The following is a 19,142-nucleotide window of genomic DNA, read 5'->3' as shown; positions in this document are numbered from 1 at the left end:
TACATAGCAACCCTGGACTTCCTTGGTGGTCTCCCATCCAAATACTAACCAAGACCGACTCTGCTTAGCTTCTAAGATCTGACGAGATCAGGCTCGCTTGGGCCAGTCAGGCCAAGGAAAGAGATGCTCAGAGGTGGTGTGCCCTTGCCTGCCTCTACATAGCAACCCTGGACTTCCTTGGTGGTCTCCCATCCAAATACTAACCAAGACCGACTCTACTTAGCTTCTAAGATCTGACGAGATCAGGCTAGCTTGGGCCATTCAGGTCAAGGCAAGAGTCAAACAGAGGTCGTTTGCCGTTGCCTGCCTCTGCATAGCAACCCTGGACTTCCTTGGTGGTCTCCCATCCAAATACAAACCGGGGCCGACTCTGCTTAGATTCTAAGATCTGACGAGATCAGGCTAGCTTGGGCCAGTCAGGTCAAGGAAAGAGATGCTCAGAGGTGGCTTGCCATTGCCTGCCTCTGCATAGCAACCCTGGACTTCCTTGGTGGTCTCCCATCCAAGTACTAACTAAGGCCGATCCCGCTTCGCTTCTGAGATCTGACAGATTGTGCCAGCCTGGGCCAACGAGGTCAGGGACACGATATATATTAAACGTGTCACGTTCCACCCTCAGTCTTTTGCTGGATTTAAAAGTTGGCACGTTCGTTGTATTTTCGTCAGCTGCAGACCTCCCAAGGGGGTCCACCGAGGCACATAAAAGTACAAATGCGTAAACTGGAAGGCTTTATGGACCTGGCCGAAACGTCTTGAATGACACCAGAAATCTAACCCACTGTCAAACTGCTTCATTCGTTATGATTCCTTCCCCCCAGAGAAACCTGAAGGCCGTAGCTTCAGGAGGGTGCCGAGAATTCCTTGGTGGAGTCCTCAGTCCATCGGCTGACATACGTTTCCTTGGCGGTGGTTTGGCTTATTAGCAGCTGCTGAGACTAGAACCGGGAACTCCCGGATCTATATCGAGCCGTCCCTGTGTGGCCAGCTGCATTTCCCGGACGGTTCCTAGACTCTGAGGTAACTCGGCCCACCCAGGCTGTCCGGCGGCTCTCCACCCCTCCCCGGAAGGATGATAAATATTTCTAGGTCATGGCCGGGATGGGGAGGGGCTAGAGGGAGTTTACGGGCTGCCAGTTCCTCACCTCTATTTTAGGCTAAGTAGAGGACTCTCGTTTCCTGTCTTTATAAATCAGGTATTAACTTAATTCCGAAAAGAAGGGCTCAGCGGCTGTTTAGGACATCTGCCACTTGGTGGCACTTGGGGCACGTCGCCATTTGGCGGCGATTCGGAACAGCTGCCGACAAACTTACTCCCACATCAAAGGAAGATTTGTGCCATCCCTTTGTGTCATTACTAATATCGTCGTGAGCGGGTTTTGGCTCTGACCCGGATGACCCAGCTAGTCCAGTCTCCTCGGATCTTGGAAGCTCAGCGGGGTCAACCCTGCCTAGTATTTGGATGGGGAATCTCCAGGGAAGACCAGGGTCGCGACGTGGAGGCAGGCAGTGGCAAGCCGAACATCTCTTGCCTCGAAAACCCAACGGGGTCACCCTAAGTCTGCTGTGAACCGATGGCAAAAAAAAAAAGAGAGAAGCAGTCGTGCTAACCTTACGAAGGCCAGCTACGCTGCCTGGCTTGATTAAAGCCGTCTTGGTTATTTTAACCGAACACGGGCAAATCCTGGGCAGACCAACTACAGATGAGGAGGGGTGGGGGGGAACTAGGTTGTTTTCTTAAAAAAAAAAATAACAACCGACACCCCGCCCCCTGACTCACAGACCAGAACTGACGGCTTTGCAGATGAACTTTGTCGGAAGTCGTGGCGGACGTCCTGACCTGGATAGCCCAGGCAAGCCCTGTCTCGGAAGCTAAGCAGGGTCGACTTTGGAATGGGAGACCTCCTTGGAATACCAGCAGTCTGGGCGGGGTGGGGGGGGGGAAGGCAGGTCTATTTTCCTCCCCGAATTTGTCTTTTCAAGCCACCACTACATCCAGTGGCAGTGAATTCCACAAGTTAATCACGCCCAGTGGGGAAGGAAATGCTTCTTTTTTTTCTGGGAAGGTAACATCGCCACACCCTGACCTTGATAGTCCAGCCTAGCCTGATCTGGTCAGTTCTCGGAAGCTAAGCAGGGTCGGCCCCGGTTAGGACTTGGATGGGAGTCCGCCAAGGAAGTCCAGGGTCGCTATGCAGAGGCAGGCAATGGCAAATGACCTCTGTTTGACTCTTGCCTTGACCTGAATGGCCCAGGCTAGCTTGGTCTCGTCAGATCTCAGAAGCTAAGTAGGGAGTTTCCTGGTTAGTGCTTGGATGGGAGACTGCCAAGGAAGTCCGTGGTCACGACTTGGAGGCAGGCGATAGCAAACCATCTCTGTTTGTTCTCTTGCCTTGGGAACCCTACGGCAGGAGTGGCCAAACTCACTTAACAGAACAAGCCACACAGAATAAGAGTCAGATGTTTGAGAGCCGCAAGACACGGACAAATATTACACACGTGTTTTATTGGGAAATATGCAAATTTGCTTTTTATTAACATTAAATTAGACTGTGTGAAAGAGCCCCATGCGGCTCCCAAGCTGCAGTTTGGCCACCCCCTGCCCTGTGGGGTCACCGTAAGTCAGCTGCTACTTGACGGCGCTTTACGCACACGACAAAGCCACTCCCCCTTAGTACAAAGGCAGAGGTCCATCAGTGGCTATTAGCCACAAGGTATAGATAGGGGCTCTGGGGCAAGTGATGCTCTGTCTTCTTGGTGCTGGGGAGGGGGCAACAGTGGGAGGGCTTCTAATGTCCTGGCCCCATTGGTGGACCTCCTGATGGCACTGGTATTTCTGGCCACTGTGTGATAAAGAGTGTTGGACTGGATGGGCCTTTGGCCTGATCCAACATTGGCTTCTCTTATGTTGGCTTCAAGAGGGAATTAGTTAAGCATGTGGAGCAGAGGTCCATCGGTGGCTATTAGCCACAAGGGATAGATAGGGGCTCTGGGGCAAGTGATGCTCTGTCTTCTTGGTGCTGGGGAGGGGGCAACAGTGGGAGGGCTTCTAATGTCCTGGCCCCATTGGTGGACCTCCTGATGGCACTGGTATTTCTGGCCACTGTGTGATAAAGAGTGTTGGACTGGATGGGCCTTTGGCCTGATCTAACATTGGCGTCTCTTATGTTCTAAGGCCTCTCCCTTCATTAGAAATCATTTCATAATTCCAGTTTCTTCTGTCCTTTGGCTTCCCCAGCCGTGGTCTGCGTTAGCTTTTTAGTCCCAAGCAGTGTTCCCTCTAAGCTGAGTTAGTGTGAGCTAGCTCACCGTTTTTAGCCTCCGGCTCTTGCATTTTTTTCTTAGCTCAGGAAGGATGGCTCCAGAGGAAACTGATTTATGCAGCAGCCAACTCGCTCGCTCACAACTTTAATGCCAGTAGCTCACAACATGGAATTTTTGCTCACAAGACTCCACAGCTTAGAGCAGGGGTGTCGAACTCATTTGTTATGAGGGCCGGATCGGACATAAATGAGACCTTGTTGGGCTGGGCCATGTGTGTCATTAAATGTAATGCCAGGTAGCGGAGATATAAACTTTATAAAGGACACAAACACAAAGGTGTTTTTTTAACTTAAAAAACATGCTTAAAACATTAGCACTCTTGCAATACTTTGTTTATTTAACAGTGTCTGATAACTGACACCTCTTGCTCTGAATTGTTGCATCAAAATGTCTGTGCTGTTGCAATCCGGAGTATGCTGTTCAGGTGTGTACCTCTAAGCTGCAAACCTACGATGACACAGCAGCAGCAGAACTAGAAGAAGCAGAAGACAGCCAGTTCCACTGCGGGCCTGATAGAAGCCCTCTGGGGGCCTGATCCAGCCCCCAGGCTGCATGTTTGACACCCCTGGCTTAGAGGGAGCATTGGTCCCATGTAATCCGGCTTCCTCATATCCCTCATAGTTACGAGTGTTGCTGCTCGGGTCTCTGCTCTTTGCACGTTCTCCCCAGTTGTGACATACTGTTATTAAAGAAAACCCTTTTCAATAAAAGGACAGAGAGTGAGAGAGCAAGCGAGAAGGAGAAGGGCTTTCTGTTTACAACCGGGAGTCGCTTCGGCTTCATAACCTTCCATTTCAAATTACTGCTATGGAAGCCAAGGCTACCTGCAGCACATTGTAATTAAATGAATGCTGCTAAGTACGTTTTCCAGAAATGACGGCAGTTCTTATTTTGAGGGGAGTTGCGCTCACTTATTTTTCAAAGCTGCAGATCCGGGGCGAATGTTCGCTCACAAAGTATCCTCCGAAAGGCAAACTTACCTCTTCGTCTTGGCTTCCCAACATGAACGAAAGCATTCGAACCCGGCCCCCGCGCCCACGCACATCTACTCTCTACATCTGAACCACAAGGTTTTGTGATATGATTCATTGCCAGGGTGACGCTGCCTCTATGCTGCGTGAGCAGGTGACGCTATTGTCCCCTTCCCATAGGATCCCTTTAACTTGACTTCCAGACTGTCCGAAACTCTTAGAAGGGAGGGCCAGAGAATATTCGGCATGCAGCGGAATGGAAGTGTAAAGTCCCATTAGCTGACTTATGTAGGGTTTTCAAGGCAAGAGATGAACAGAGGTGGGTTTGCCATGGCCTGCCTCTGCGTAGCAACCCTGGACTTCCTTGGTGGTCTCCCATCCAAGTACTAACTAGCGCCGACTCTGCCTAGATTCCAAGATCTAACGAGAATGGACTAGCCTAGGCCATCCAGGTCAGGGTATATAGCAGAATACCTGTTTGGAATATCCTAGGTAAAGGTTCCCTTGCTCGAAAGCCAGTCGAATCCGACTCTAGGGTTGCGGTGCTCATCTCCGTTCCCAAGCCGAAGAGCCAGCGCTGTGCGAAGACGTTTCCGTGGTCATGTGGCCGGCATGACTAAACACCAAGGCGCACGGAATGCTGTGACCTTCCCACCGAAGTGGTCCCTATTTATCTACTTGCAATTTCTTACTTTTGAACTGCTAGGTTGGCAGGAGCTGGAACTAGAGATGGGAGCTCACTCCGTCTTGCGGCAACCCGGGTACGAACTGCTGAACTACCGACCTTCCACAGCCTGCAGTTCAGCGTCTTAACCACTTGAGCCACCGCAGCTCCATCCTACCACATTTAAAAAAGACACTCTTCACAAATAGAAATTTAGCCCATCAGGGAGAAGGCTTTCAACGCAACCCTTAGAATGCAATTCTTCTGCTTATAGGGCATTATGTTCTTGGTTTTTGTTTTAGGGAAGACCCTAAATTGTTACAGACCTTTCTGTCACCTCAGGACTGTGTTAACTTTATTCCGTTGCACGCAGAGACCTGCATGCAGAACTTCGAGAGCCAGTTTGGTGTAGTGGTTAAGTGCGCGGACTCTAATCTGGGAGAACCGGGTTTGATTCCCCACTCCTCCACTTGCACCTGGCTGGATGACCTTGGGCAAGTCGTAGTTCTGATAAGAGCTGTTCTAGAAAAAAGAGCAGTTTCTGTCAAGAGCTCTCTCAGCCCCACCTACCTCACAGGGTGTCTGTTGTGGGGAGGGGAAGGGAAAGGAGTTTGTAAGCCGCTCTGAGACTCCCTTGGGTAGTGAAGGGTGGGGTATAAATCCAATCTCTTCTCTTCTTCTTCATTCATTCTGCATGTGGAGAGCTGGCCTTTACACTATTTCAGATGCTCAGGCTGGCTGTTTGGATGATCTGGGCTATTCGTTCCTGGATCTCTAGTTGGGCGGAGGGGGTCGTGCATCTCATTTGGGGGATGCCTTGCAGTACTGCGGAGCGGAGCGATTAACAAACCATTTCTTCTGCCCTTTTTGATAGGTGAGAGTGGCCGACTGCTGGAGCTCAGCGCCGGGATCAGAGACGGGGAGCTTTTAGCGAGTTCCAAAAACAGCCTGTACAAGATAATGGAACTAATAGGGAGGCAGCCGATAGAAAGCCCCTTGTAAGTAGCACGTGGACTCCTCCCGTAAGGAAGAGGAATGTACTGAACGGCTCAAAGTGCTCTCTTGATGCATGTTGGCTGTCCTCTTGGGCACATTCCGCCAGCCTTAACATCTCAACTGGGTTTGTCTTAGTGAGTAAAGCACAACAGCCCGGGGCAGGAGACCCCATGCAGGGGCAGGGCTCTCGGGAGAATTCAGATTTCCTCTCACCTTTCCTCCAGGGAATTCTGTGCAGCAAACACGGCCCTTGGCTGATTTTTCTCCCCGAAATGACAGCCCTGCGTATCTATGACATTTTTAGACCACCCTTCCTCTAAGGAGCTCAGGCTGGCTCGCCTCCTTCCATATCACCCTCATCACAACCCTGCGAGTCAGTGTAGGCAGGCAGCTATGCCAAAGTCACCGTGGGTCTCTGCTGTGGTGCCCACGGGTGCCGTGGTGCCCAGTGACAACTTTCCTGGCTCCCGTGAAACGTTTTTAGGAAGTGGGCAGGGCCAAGTGGGCCTTTCCCCCAACGTTCTGGCCTTTGGATATTTGACTGGTTGTCCAGCCAGTTTGGAGTATGGTTAATCTGGGAGAACCGGGTTTGATTCCCCACTCCCCCACTTGCAACTGCTGGGGTGACCTCGGGCAAGTTATAGTTCTGATAAGAGCTGTTCTCTCAAGGACAATCCTCAAAAGAGCTCTCTCAGTCCCACCGACCTCACAGGCTGTCTGTTGTGGGGAGAGGAAGGGGAAGGAGTTTGTAAGCCACTCTGAGACTCCGAGTGAAGGGCGGGGTATAAATCCAATCTCCTCCTCCTCCTCCTCTTCCATATTTTTGAAAAAATGTTGCTTTGGCATCAGCTGCCATCACAGCGCAAGGATTTCATGGTGTGACCAAACATATGCTGTGGCAGCCATTGTACGGCCAGCTCCACCCCCCGTGCAGCCATTTTGTGGCTGCTCTCACCACACTCAAAAAAGGTTGGGGACCCCTGCCTAAGAAGCCTCACAGGTGAGTGGGGATTTGAACCCAGGGCTCCCCAGCTCTGAAGCCACTACACGTGTAGTGGCTTACATAACAGACAAACCCAGGCGCTAGGCCTCGCAACCAGCTGAGACATATTCTCCCAGGCAACAGAGACATCACATCATCACCTAGTCTGGTTGGCTTTCATGAGGGTCACGGAGGATGAATCCGTGGCCATTAGCCACGATAACTGAATGCCGCCTCCACGTTCAGGAAGAAAACTGTAAACAGGCGCTACATCTATGAAACAAAAACAGTCAACAACAGTATATTCTTTTTGCAACAGTGTGTATGTTGGTAACTACAAGGTGCACAAAAGAGGTCCTTAAAGACAGGTGTTGACGAAGCTCTCCAGATTATGGGTTTAGAATGTTTAAACATACTAGTATGTACAATAGGAAACTGCTGTAAGGAGGAATTGCTGTAGAGGAAACCATGGTTAATGTTTAAACGTTCTACGATGTTCAAAGAATAGAAGACATCACGTTGATATTATGGTCCCGTTCGGATGAAGTGTCAGTGAAACGAAGCCATAATCTGGAGAGCTTCGTCAACGACTATCTTTAAGGACCTCTTTTGTGCACCTGAGCTGCGGTGGCTCAAGTGGTTAAGACGCTGAACTGCAGGCTGTGGAAGGTCAGTAGTTCAGCAGTTCGAGACCCAGGTGCCGCATGATGGAGTGAGCTCCCATCTCTAGTTCCAGCTCCTGCCAACCTAGCAGTTCGAAAGCAAGAAATTGCAAGTAGATAAATAGGGACCACTTCGGTGGGAAGGTAACCGCGTTCCGTGCGCCTTGGTGTTTAGTCATGCCGGCCACATGACCACGGAAATGTCTGCGGACAGCGCTGGCTCTTCGGCTTGGAAACGGAGATGGGCACCGCAACCCTAGAGTCGGATTCGACTGGCTTTCGAGCAAGAGAACCCTTTACCTTTTTACCTTTGTGCACCTACTGCCTGGTCCTTTTGAACTAGAGATGCCGGGGATTGAACCTGGGACCTTCCAGCTGCCAATCAGACGCCCTTACCACAGAGCCACAGCCTCTTCCTCCAAATTAGTGTCTGGAATCCTGGTTGGCACAACTCGGGTGCTCAGGACCACCTTCCTTAGCTTGGTCTCTGGTTTTGCTCAAAATGCATGAATGACGTTTTTACTGTTGCTGTCCCAATTCTGTAAATCACGTTAACATCAGGCTCTTAAGAAGGCTTGCTAACCTGTGAGGACCCTTATGCTGTTCCGCCTCAGAGAAGCCCCCCCCCCCCCCCCCCCCGGCTGTTTCCCAGATTCCTCCAAGAATAACAGCAGGCCGTCAACTTGGAATGGGGCCACGGCTCAGTGGTAGAGCATCTGCTTGGCATGCGGAAGGTCCCGGATTCAATCCTTGGCACCTCCAGTTAAAGGGATCAGTGGGTGATGCGAAAGACCTCTCTGCTTGAGACCCTGGAGAGCCGCAGCCGGTCCGAGTAGACAAAAACGACCTTGATAGACCCTGATTCAGCATAAGGCACCTTCACGTGGATGCACTTCTGAAAAAAAGCTGTGCTAAAGACCAGTAAGTAGCTTATGCCATTCAAACGAAAAGAAGGAATTTTGTTTTCATATGCAGCCACCTGGGGGGAATTCAACAAGGCTTGTCAAAATCCTCGCCTCACATAGCAGGTCACCGAGACACCCCCTCCAAAAAAAAAAGAAATGGCTCATTCCAGCGACCCCCATGGATACCATTAGGGCCTCTTGCCTTGGAGACAAAATCTGGTAGACATATTGCAGAGACGTTTTGCTTAATGTATAAGCTTTCGTGTGTAAGCACACTTTCTCAGATACGTATCCGAGGAAGTGTGCTTGCACACAAAAGCTTATACCTTGAATAAAACTTGGTTGGTCTGAAGAAGAAGGATTGGATTTATACCCCACCCTTCACAACCCAAAGGAGTATCGGAGCGGCTTACCATCTCCTTTCCCTTCCCCTCCCCACCACAGACACCCTGTGAGGTAGGTGGGGCTGAGAGAGCTCTCTTGAGAACTGCTCATGAGAGAACAGCTCTGAAAGAACTTGTGACTGACCCAAGGTCACACCAGCAGCTGCATATGGAGGAGTGGGGAATCAAACCTGGTTCTCCAAGATTAGAGTCCGCACTGCTAACCACTACACCAAACTGGTGATCCAAAGCCGCTTACATTGTTCTCCCCTCCTTCATTTTAACCTCACAACAAGCAAGAAGAAGGAGAAGAAGAGCTGGATTTATACTCTGTCCTTCACTCAGAGTCTCAGAATGGCTTACAATCTCCTTTCCCTTCCCCTCCCCACAACAGACATCCTGTGAGGTAGGTGGGGCTTAGAGAGCTCTCTTGAGAACTGCTCCTGAGAGAACAGCTCTGAGAGAGCTTGTGACTGGCCCAAGGTCACACCAGCAGCTGCATGTAGGGCAGTGGAGAATCAAACCCAGTTCTACCAAATCGGAGTCTGTGCTCCTAACCACTACACCAAACTGGCTCTAAAGGTGCCACTGGACTCAAACCTTGCTCTGCTGCTTCAGACCAACACAGCTACCCACCTGAATCTATATTCCAGAGAGAGAGAGTGAACCAGAGAGATTGCATTTTATAGAGGCCGTATGTTGCAATTTCCATGCATTCTAAGCAGGGTGGTGCCGTAAGGGCATACGAAGGCTCCACTACATACACCTTATGTAGGATTGCCAACCTCCAGGCGGTAGCTGCAGATCTCCCGCTTATAACAACTTGATCTCCAGGCAACAGAGTTCAGTTCCTCCGGAGAAAACGGCCACTTTGGAAGGTGGGCTGTACAGCACTGAGGCACCCTCCCCTCCCCAAACGCCACCCTCCCCCGGCTCCACCTCCAAAATCTCCAGGCATCTCCCAGCCCAGAGCCGGCGACCCTAACCTTAGGCCTGACTCAGTACTGTTCTAGTATCCTGTTTCCCAGCCAAGCGGGTGCCTCCCAGAAGCCCACAGGCAGGGCAAGAAGACCCTTCCCCTGCTGTCCCTTCCCTCCTGCCCTGGAACTGGTGTTCAGAAGTGCACTGGGGGCGGGGAGGGGTTTCCATTTAGCCATTCTGACTAACAGGGCTTTTTCCGCAGAAAAAGCCCAGCAGGGACTCATTAGCATAATAGGCCACACCCCCGACAGCACAGCTCATTAGCATATTAGGCCACACCCCCGTGCTGCAGGGAGCCTGGGCAAGCCAGCCCTTGGACAGGCCGGGGAAGGCACGAGGAGGCATTAAAATGCCTCCCCGATCCTTCCAGGACCCCCCCTGGCCCGCCCGCCTCAGAGTCGTGGGGGGGGGTGTCGCTCTCCAGGCCTTCCCTCTGTAGCCACACACGCAGAGGTTTTGGCTGTAGTGGGCATGGCCAACTCTGAAGCCAGCCGGAACGCCGTTCCTGTGCGTTCCTGCCCGGAAATAGCCCTGCTGACTAATGATCCTTGATTGACCCGCTCTTCAAGAACGCTTCACATGACAGTTCAACCACCGGGTATCTCCAAAGAATCTCAGGTAGAAAGGCTGGGAAGGACCACTTTCCTGAGACTCTGGAGAACCATTACCAGCTGGAGAAACGGTCTTCCGTGCCAGTGGTCTGGTAGGACTTCAGGCAATTTCACTCGTTCACGTAGGGCACAATCCCTGGCGCAGAGGCAGAGCCTATGCAGGAAGCGCCAGGTTCAGTTCTGATATCGCCAGCAAGGGTTGGAAAAGGCCAACCTGGGAGCTTGAAGAGAGGCCGCAGCTTAGTGGTGACCCACGTGCTCTGTGGGTAGCCGTGGGGCTCCACGTTTCGTCTTAGCTGCTGGGGACGTCACACGTCTAGATGGACCCGTGGCCTGACTCAGAAAAGCGCCTCTTTGTATGCCCAGCAGCATGTTTGGGGGTCTAAGTTATTCTGAGATCTTTTAAAACCTAGCAGTGCAGAATGCGGTGCCAATCCTGTTTCCTTCCACAGTGGATTTGAATATATTAGCTACCCTTTGATGGCGGCCACGTCTGAAAGCCCGGAGCCCCAAGCTGCTGTCTCGCCTCCCTGCACATCTCTATTAGCCCTGCTTGAACCGCTGGTCCTCAAAGGCGAGCCGGTCCCCAGAGGAGACGTTGAGCCAGAATCCGAATCGAGCCCGCCGGAAAGCGCAAGAGACACCCTTAGCAACCAGGATGGTAAGTAAAGTTAGCAGATTTAGCTCGAGCTCTCGGGCTTTTATAGTTAACCGAGAAACAAAAGGGTATCTTGCTATCCTTCAGTAACAACACCTCCTGATCGAAAAAAAAAAGAGTGGGGGGGGGGGGGGGGTTAAGTAATTCCGAGGCGGCTTTTGTCATGCAAATGGGTGGCTTTAAAAAAAGCATTCTTGCAGGGTGCATGAGATTTGTCATTGACGTTCCATTTAGTGGGAAGAAATAGATTTAATTAAAAAAGAAGGGTGTTCCCCCCCCCTCTCTTTTACTTTAGACAGAATGGCCTCCAGTTGTTACATAGCCTCTTTGGGTGGGTTTTCCTCCTCTGAACAGTCAAAACATACTGTTAAAAATGAATTAGGCAAAGAAACACTTAGAGTGAGTATATCACACTCCCACATGTATACGTATATCCTATCGGGAACTACTGTGGCTAGAAGCAAAATGCCGCTTGCCTGTGGGCCTTTGCCCTGTGTGGAATGCTCCCAAGATGGCGGACTGCTCGTAGTCTCTGGCCTGACTCCGCCCACTAAGGCTCGCCATTGGCTTCTCCTGACCTGGAAGGACTTCTGAAGTCTAAGGTTTTGCCTTCTAGCCATGGTGACAAAAGGGAACCTCTGCATTCAAAGGCAGTAAACCGCTGAATAGCAGTGCCATGAGGCAACATCATGGGAAGGCCTCAGTCCCTTATGCCCTGTTGTTGGCCCTCCAGAGGAACTGGTTGGCCACTGTGTGAGACAGGATGCTGGGCTAGACGGACCACGGGTCTGATCCAGTGGGGCTCTTCTGCTGTTTGGTGTAGTGGTTAAGTGCACGGACTCTAATCTGGGAGAACCGGGTTTGATTCCCCACTCCTCCTCTTGCAGCTGCTGGATGACCTTGGGCAAGCCATAGTTCTGTCAGAGCTGTTCTCTCAAGGACAGTCCTCGAAAGAGCTCTCTCAGCCCCACTGACCTCACAGGGTGTCTGTTGTGGGGAGGGGAAGGGAAAGGAGTTTGTAAGCCACTCTGATATTCCAAGTGAATGGCAGGGTATAAATCCATCCTCCTCCTCCTCCTCCTCCTCCTCCTCCTCTTCTTCTTCTGCTCAGAAGTTCTCAGTGTCTCTGCCCTGTTGTTGGCCCTCCAGAGGAACTGGTTGGCCACTGTGTGAGACAGGATGCTGGGCTAGATGTATCACTGGTTTGATCCACCAGGACTCTTCTGATGTTCTAATAAAGGCCTCAACCTCTGCCCTGTTGTTGGCCCTCCAGAGGAACTGGTTGGCCACTGTGTGAGACAGGATGCTGGACTAGATGGACCACCGGTCTGATCCAGCAGAGCTCTTCTGATGTTCTTTTGAAGGCCTCAGCCTCTCTGCCCTGTTGCTGGCCCTCCAGAGGAACTGGTTGGGCACTGTGTGGGACAGGAGGCTGGACAAGATGGACCCTCACTGGTCTGATCCACCGGGACTCTTCTGATGTTCTTATGTGGTTCTGACCTAGCCATTCTCCAGTGGTTCGGAAAGCGGGACAGTCCGTACTATTGGGATAAGCTCCGCCCCTTCCTACAGGGTCGGCTCCGACCTTTGATCCCTGTGAGGCGGGGCTTATCTTCTACAGCTTCCCCAGGTCATACACGAGCCGTCGCCTCCTCTGGGAAGGAACAGGAAGACCACTTCTCCCACAAAGAAAGACTCCACGTGAAGACTTAAACAGCAGCTTTTAATACTCAATTAGAACTGTCAACCGAAAACCATTTCACAGACAGAAACTTACACAATTTCCCACTCAGTGCACTGAACACGGATGACCGAGAAGGTACTCCCCCGGTCGACGTCCTGCAACCTTCCCTGCACGCCACAGACAACTATCCAACAGGGTGGGCCGGACTGTCCCGCTCCTGAACCACCGAGAAAGGAAGCTTCACCTTAAGTGGGACAGTCCGTACTATTGGGACTTTAAAAAGCTAGCCCCAAGGGAGGGAACATTGTCAGATACCTACAGAGCGTGTTGCAGGACTCTACGACCAAATCTGGTGACTGACCCAAGGTCACACCAGCAGCTGCATGTGGCAGAGTGGGGAATACAACCCGGTTCTCCCTAACCACTACACCAAACTGGTAGTAAAAACCACCAATTTGTATTTAAGGGAGGAAGCATGCATAGCTCGGTCTCGCACCAAAGCTTTGCCCGAGGGCCTCCTTAGATGCCTAAAGCAAAATAAGGAATTAAATAATCTACAGAGGTTTTTTGTCCATCTCGTCCTGCAGACTACTCCCAGTTTTGTGTCTTTGTATGTTTCCGTCAGGGGCTTTGGCTCTCTCCTCTTAACTGCCGGTTTCGTAGACTCATCTGTATTGTGGACACACGCTGTCTTTCTTTTTCGTTAATATGGAATTTGCACAGTACGTGTCGTGCTGATTCACAGCGCGATGTTGACAAATGCATCCTGTTGTATGGGAAACGTTTGGCTGGTGGAAGCCACAGTGTGAAAATCGAAGGCCGCAGGTTTGACTTGTACCAGGGAGGAGAAAAACCAAAACAGAGATTTGGGGGCTGAAGCAGCAGAGAGGAGACGTCCAAGATCATCTGTCCTTCTTTGCATATGCGAAGGGTCCAGGAAGGCCCCTCGGCTTGCTGTGCTTGTCATCCGGTGTGTAGGAAGACAGCAGTGAGCGAACGTTGAGGGCAGTCTTTCCCAAACTTTCTCAAACTTGGCCTCCTTTATAAATTTACTGGGCTGGGTTCTTAATCCGCTTTTCCTCTCTAACTCAAGAGGAGATGGAGTGTTTGGCCCCGCACGAAGCCCACGCTGAGGATTGCGGGGGGGGGGAGCCACGTGGGATGGGGCTGCACTGAGTAGGGAAGTCAGGTGTGAGAGGTCCAGTTTGCCCTCTTGAGCCAGCAGAAGAGCTGGTAGGATCCAGCCCGCTCTGCCTTCTTCCCTGCTCTGGATACCTCCATCCTACTGTGCAGTGTCAGTTCTACAGGTAAGCAGGTAGAGATACTCGCATGGTGAGAGATGTGGCCTCCTATGTCAAGGCCCCCCATTGTGGTACCTACGGTCACCATGGGGCCCACCAAACCTTTTCTGGTGCCCACCAAGAGTTTCTAAGAAGTGGGTAGAGCCAGGTATGGCTTTTGCCCAGCAGAGTCTCTGATTGACTACTGGAGATTTGCCAGTTTGGTGTAGTGGTGAAGAGCGCAGAGTCTAATCTGGGAGAACCGAGTCTGATTCCCCACTCCTCCACATGCAGCTGCTGGGTGACCTTGGCCAAGCCACATTTCTCTGAGAGGTGTTCTCTCAAGAGCAGTTCTCTCAGAGCTCTCTCAGCCTCACCTACCATACAAGGTGTCTGTTGTGGGGAGAGGAAGGGAAGGAGATTGTAAGCCGCTCTGAGACTCCAAGTGAAGGGCGGGATATAAATCCAGTCTCCTGCTCCTCCTCCTCCTCCTCTTCACGGTGCAGATGTTAAAAAAAATAACTAAAAATTAACTACTTGTTGTGGCCCGTTTGCTCAGGATTTGGTCTACTTCAAGCACCCATACAGGTAGTTCTCAGAGATCTATAAATTGTGTTTGATCGCCATCTTGTTTGCTGTAGCTTTTATTAATTGTATTATGTTTTTAACTGTTCAAACTATTGTATAAATATTGTTTATAATTACTGTTGTAATCCACCCCGAGTGAACTAGAAATCCAATAAGATAGATAGATAGACAGACAGATAGACAGACAGACAGATGATAGATAGACAGACAGGATGATGGATGGATGGATGGATGGATGGGTGATGGATATATGATAGATAGATGATAGATAGATAATAGAGAGCGAGAGAAAGAGAGAGAGATGATAGATGGATATATACATGAGAGAGAGATGGATGGATGATGGATGGGTAGGTGATGGATAGATGATAGATGGATATATAGATGAGAGAGTGAGAGAGAGTAGATAGATAGATAGATAGATAGATAGATAGATAGATAGATAGATAATAGAAAGTGAGAGAGATGATAGATCTATGATAGATGGATATATAGATGAGAGAGAGATGGATGCATGGATGCATGGATGGATGGATGGATGGATAGATGATAGATGGATGTATAGATGAGAGAGAGTAGATAGATAGATAGATAGATAGATAGATAGATAGATAGATAATAGAAAGTGAGAGAGATGATAGATCTATGATAGATGGATATATAGATGAGAGAGAGATGGATGCATGGATGCATGGATGGATGGATGGATAGATGATAGATGATAGATGGATGTATAGATGAGAGAGAGTAGATAGATAGATAGATAGATAGATAGATAGATAGATAGATAGATAGATAGATAGATAGATAGATAGATAGAAGAGAGAGATGATAGAGCTATGATAGAGCTATGATAGATGGATAGATGATAGAGAGAGAGAGTGATAGATTGATTGATTGAGTGAGTGATTGTTTTTTGAGGGAAGCCCAGATCATTTTCGTAAAGCTAGCAAAACCTCTGCCCTGACCTGGGTGGCCCAGGCTAGCCCAAATCTCCTCCCATCTCAGAAGCTCAGCAGGGTCAGCCCTGTTCAGTACTTGGATGGGAGACCACCAGGGAAGTCCAGGGTCTCTGCTCAGAGACAGGCAACGGCAAGCCACCTCTGCTCCTCTCTTGCCTTGAAGACCCCACGGAGCGGTCGCCGCAAGTCGGCTGCGACTCGACGGCACTTTCCGGCAGCAGCAAGCAAACGTCTTAGTCCAAGGAAGAGATCTCTGCTATTTTCATACACGGCACCATAAGCGCTCCCCCCCCCCCCCCCGGTTTCTTCCTAGCTCAATCCCCTTATTCCGAGTTGTGTCTCCGGGCTTCATTCTAAACCCCAGTGAGTCAAAGCTGCCTACTCGCTTTATACATATATACATTCACAACCTATATTGTTGTTTTGGTTTCCTAGAGGACACAGAGTAACAGATGAGCTAACAGTTCCTTTATAAATACGCCGGTGTTATTTTACAGGCTGGCTATTCCTGGAATGATTCACCGGAGCCTCGGTGCCGAGAGCTGGGGAGTTGAATCAGAGTTTAATCACTTTAGTTTATTGTGACCCATAAGACAAAATCCTCCCCGTATAACTTGATACATTGTAAATACACGATTTGCATCTTAATAACACTCAGCTTGATAACAGGGCGGGGGGGGGGGACAATCCGGGCAGTAGTTAAAATAGATCTTCGGAGGCCGGAGAATTTATTTTGATAGCTGCGGCGTGTGTGATAGGCTTTGACCGGGTCCCCCCGTCCTGTTCAGCATTGGTCGGGTTTTGCTTTTTAACTCTCTAACCAAAATAAATATTTGTTAGAGGAGCCCTTATGTAGCACCTGACCCCGCTATTAAATTACCTGAGGATTCAGCATCTTAAATAAATACGCCTCTCTGGGTCTGATCCTCCCCTCCTGGGGATTTTGTCAGTAATATTCCAGAGCGCGGGTGGCGATCTTGTTTTCCCTGGTAGGGAAAATACTGGAGCAGGGAGAAATGGAGGCGAACCGGTCGCTCTGTTCTGGTATACGTAAATGCCACGTGGGCTGGGGGGCAGTGGGATTGTCGTCTAGGTTTGGAAGGATCTTAAAAGGGAATTCAGGTTTGGTGTAGTGGTTAGGAGCGCGGACTCCAATATTGGAGGGTTTGATCCCCCACTCCTCCACACGTGTCTGCTGGTGTGACCTTGGGTCAGTCATAAGTTCTTTCAGAGCTGTTCTCTCAAGGGCAGTCCTCGAGAGAGCTCTCTCAGCCTCAGCTACCTCCCAGGGTGTCTGTTGCGGGGAGGGGGAGGGAAAGGAAGTGTAAGCCGCTCTGAGACTCCTTCGTGTAGTGAAGGGTGGGGTATAAATCCAATCTCTTCTTCTCTTCTTTAACCCTTTAACACTGGGGATATTTTGGCCGCCAGAAGTCATGGAAAAAATTGGTTTACCCATCTAAAGCTTTCTACAGACACCAAACTCCTGTTATGCTTTCTCCCCAATGAACTCGGGTGCCCTGAAGTCCCTCTCTTCCCTCCCCACTGCCTATATTTTTTAAGTTTGAGGTTTATCAAAAGGGAAAAGGGAGTCATTCTGGCCTGCAATAGGCTTGGCTTCAAATTGAAAGTACTGTGCATGATCATATCTGGGGTTTCTAGTGACCCCAAGAAATATTATAAAATGATTTTAGCACCGATCCCATTATTAACGCTGTTTGGCATAGTGGTTAAATGTGCGGACTCTAATCTGGGAGAACCGGGTTTGATTCCCCACTCCTCCAGTCGCAGCTGCTGGTGTGACCTTGGGTCAGTCACAAGTTCTTTCAGAGCTGTTCTCTCAAGGGCAGTTCTCGAGAGAGAGCTCTCTCAGCCCCACCTACCTCACAGGGTGTCTGTTGTGGGGAGGGGAAGGGAAAGGAGTTTGTAAGCCGCTCTGAGACTCCGAGTGAAGGGCAGGGTATAAATCCAATCTCCTCCTCCTCCTCTTCTTCTTCCTCTTCTTCTTCCTCTTCCTCTTCTTCGTCTTCTTCTTCAGTGGAGATGCCAGAGCTTAATGAAAGAGGAGAAGGGAAAGGAGTTTGTAAGCCACTCTGAGACTCCCGAGTGAAGGGCAGGGTATAAATCCAATCTCTTCTTCTTCATCCTCAAACACACTTAGCTCTCTGAATACATCCTTGGCAGCCCCCCCCCTTTGCCATAAATTCACAGGTGACTTATGGCGACCCCTGGTGGGGTTTTCAAGGCAAGAGACGTCCAGTGGTGGCTTGCCATTGCCCGCCTCAGTGTCACAACCCTGGTATTCCTTGGTGGTCTCCCTTCCAAATACTGACGAGGGCCAACTCTCCTTAGCTCCCGAGATCTGATGAGATCCAGCTAGCCTGGGCTATTCGGGTCGGAGCCACTCTCCCACATACTTCCTTCTTAATTGCCTGCGGTCAAGTTGGCCACCAGGGTGACTTTCATGGTGACTCCAGAGCCATGGGGTCCTCAAGGCAAGAGGTGAGCAGAGATGGTTTGCCATTGCCTTCTCCGGCATAGCAACCCCTGGACTTCCTCGGAGGTCTCCCATCCAAGTACTAACCATGGCCAACCCTGCTTAGCTTCCAAGTTCTGGCAGGATGGGGCTAGCCTGAGCTATCAAGCTGCCACTTCTCTTAAAGGGGAAAATGAACCCCCCTTGGCCAGACTTGTGTCTGTAAAGTGCTGTCAAGCCGCAACAGACTAATGGCAACTCCCTCAAGGGGTTTTCAAGGCAAGAGACACCTCCCAGGGTCTGCAGAGTGCCTCTGGACTTACCTGGGTGGTCTCCCATCCAATCCGGTTACCCACACAAGGGTAATCCTGGGCCACCTGCCTTGGCCAGATGGGAAAATGGTAAAAGAGCTCTTAAAGTGATGGCCACTTTGGGGTCAGGAAGCAATTTTTCTCCAGGCCAGTTTGGCCAGGGATCCTGGAGGGTTTTTGTCATCTTCTGGGCGTGGAACAGCGGTCACTGCAGGTGTGGAGGGGGAGGTATTTGTGTATTTCCTGCATGGTGCAGGGGGTTGGACTAGATAACCCTGGAGGTCCCTTCCAACTCTATGATTCTGTGATTCTATGAATAGAAACACTAAAGAGCTTCACAGACTGCAGCGACCACAAAGCAACTGTCTTGAACACATGAAACTGCCTCATACCACTGACCCTCAGTTTTTAAGCCTCTGGCTCACAAATTTTCGTCTCGGCTCAGGAAGGATGGCTCTGGAGCAAACTGATTTATGCTGTAGCCATATTGCTTGGTCACAACTTTAATGCCAGTAGCTCACAAAGTAGAATTTTTGCTCACAAGACTGCATAGCTTAGTGGGAGCATTGATTGCAGTTGGAGATGTAAGGGCTTGAATGTGAGCTCTTCTCCATGCAAGCCACATATTTTTGCCACTGAGCATCCGCCCCTTCCTTTCATGGAAGAAGGAGGAGGAGAAGATTGAATTTATACCCTGCCCTTCACTCGGA

The 19,142-nt window shown here is 50.3% G+C and overlaps 1 protein-coding gene across 1 annotated transcript in view; it reads left to right on the top strand.

The window, feature by feature from the left end:
• Positions 1-13,695, top strand: part of MORN1 (MORN repeat containing 1) — a 54,536-nt gene extending 40,841 nt beyond the window's left edge. Inside the window, exons 9-10 of the mRNA XM_015410926.1 lie at positions 5,831-5,954; positions 13,542-13,695. Of these exons, the coding sequence (XP_015266412.1) occupies positions 5,831-5,954; positions 13,542-13,695 (278 nt within the window). The remainder of the gene's footprint in view (positions 1-5,830; positions 5,955-13,541) is intronic.
• The last annotated feature ends 5,447 nt before the right edge of the window (positions 13,696-19,142 follow it).

This window comes from Gekko japonicus, unplaced genomic scaffold, assembly GCF_001447785.1.
Source record: "Gekko japonicus isolate JY-2015 unplaced genomic scaffold, Gekko_japonicus_V1.1 scaffold220, whole genome shotgun sequence".
In the NCBI taxonomy this organism is placed as follows: domain Eukaryota; kingdom Metazoa; phylum Chordata; class Lepidosauria; order Squamata; family Gekkonidae; genus Gekko; species Gekko japonicus.
The sequence above is the reverse complement of the archived record's forward strand: the minus strand, read 5'-3'. Positions and strand labels throughout refer to the sequence as shown.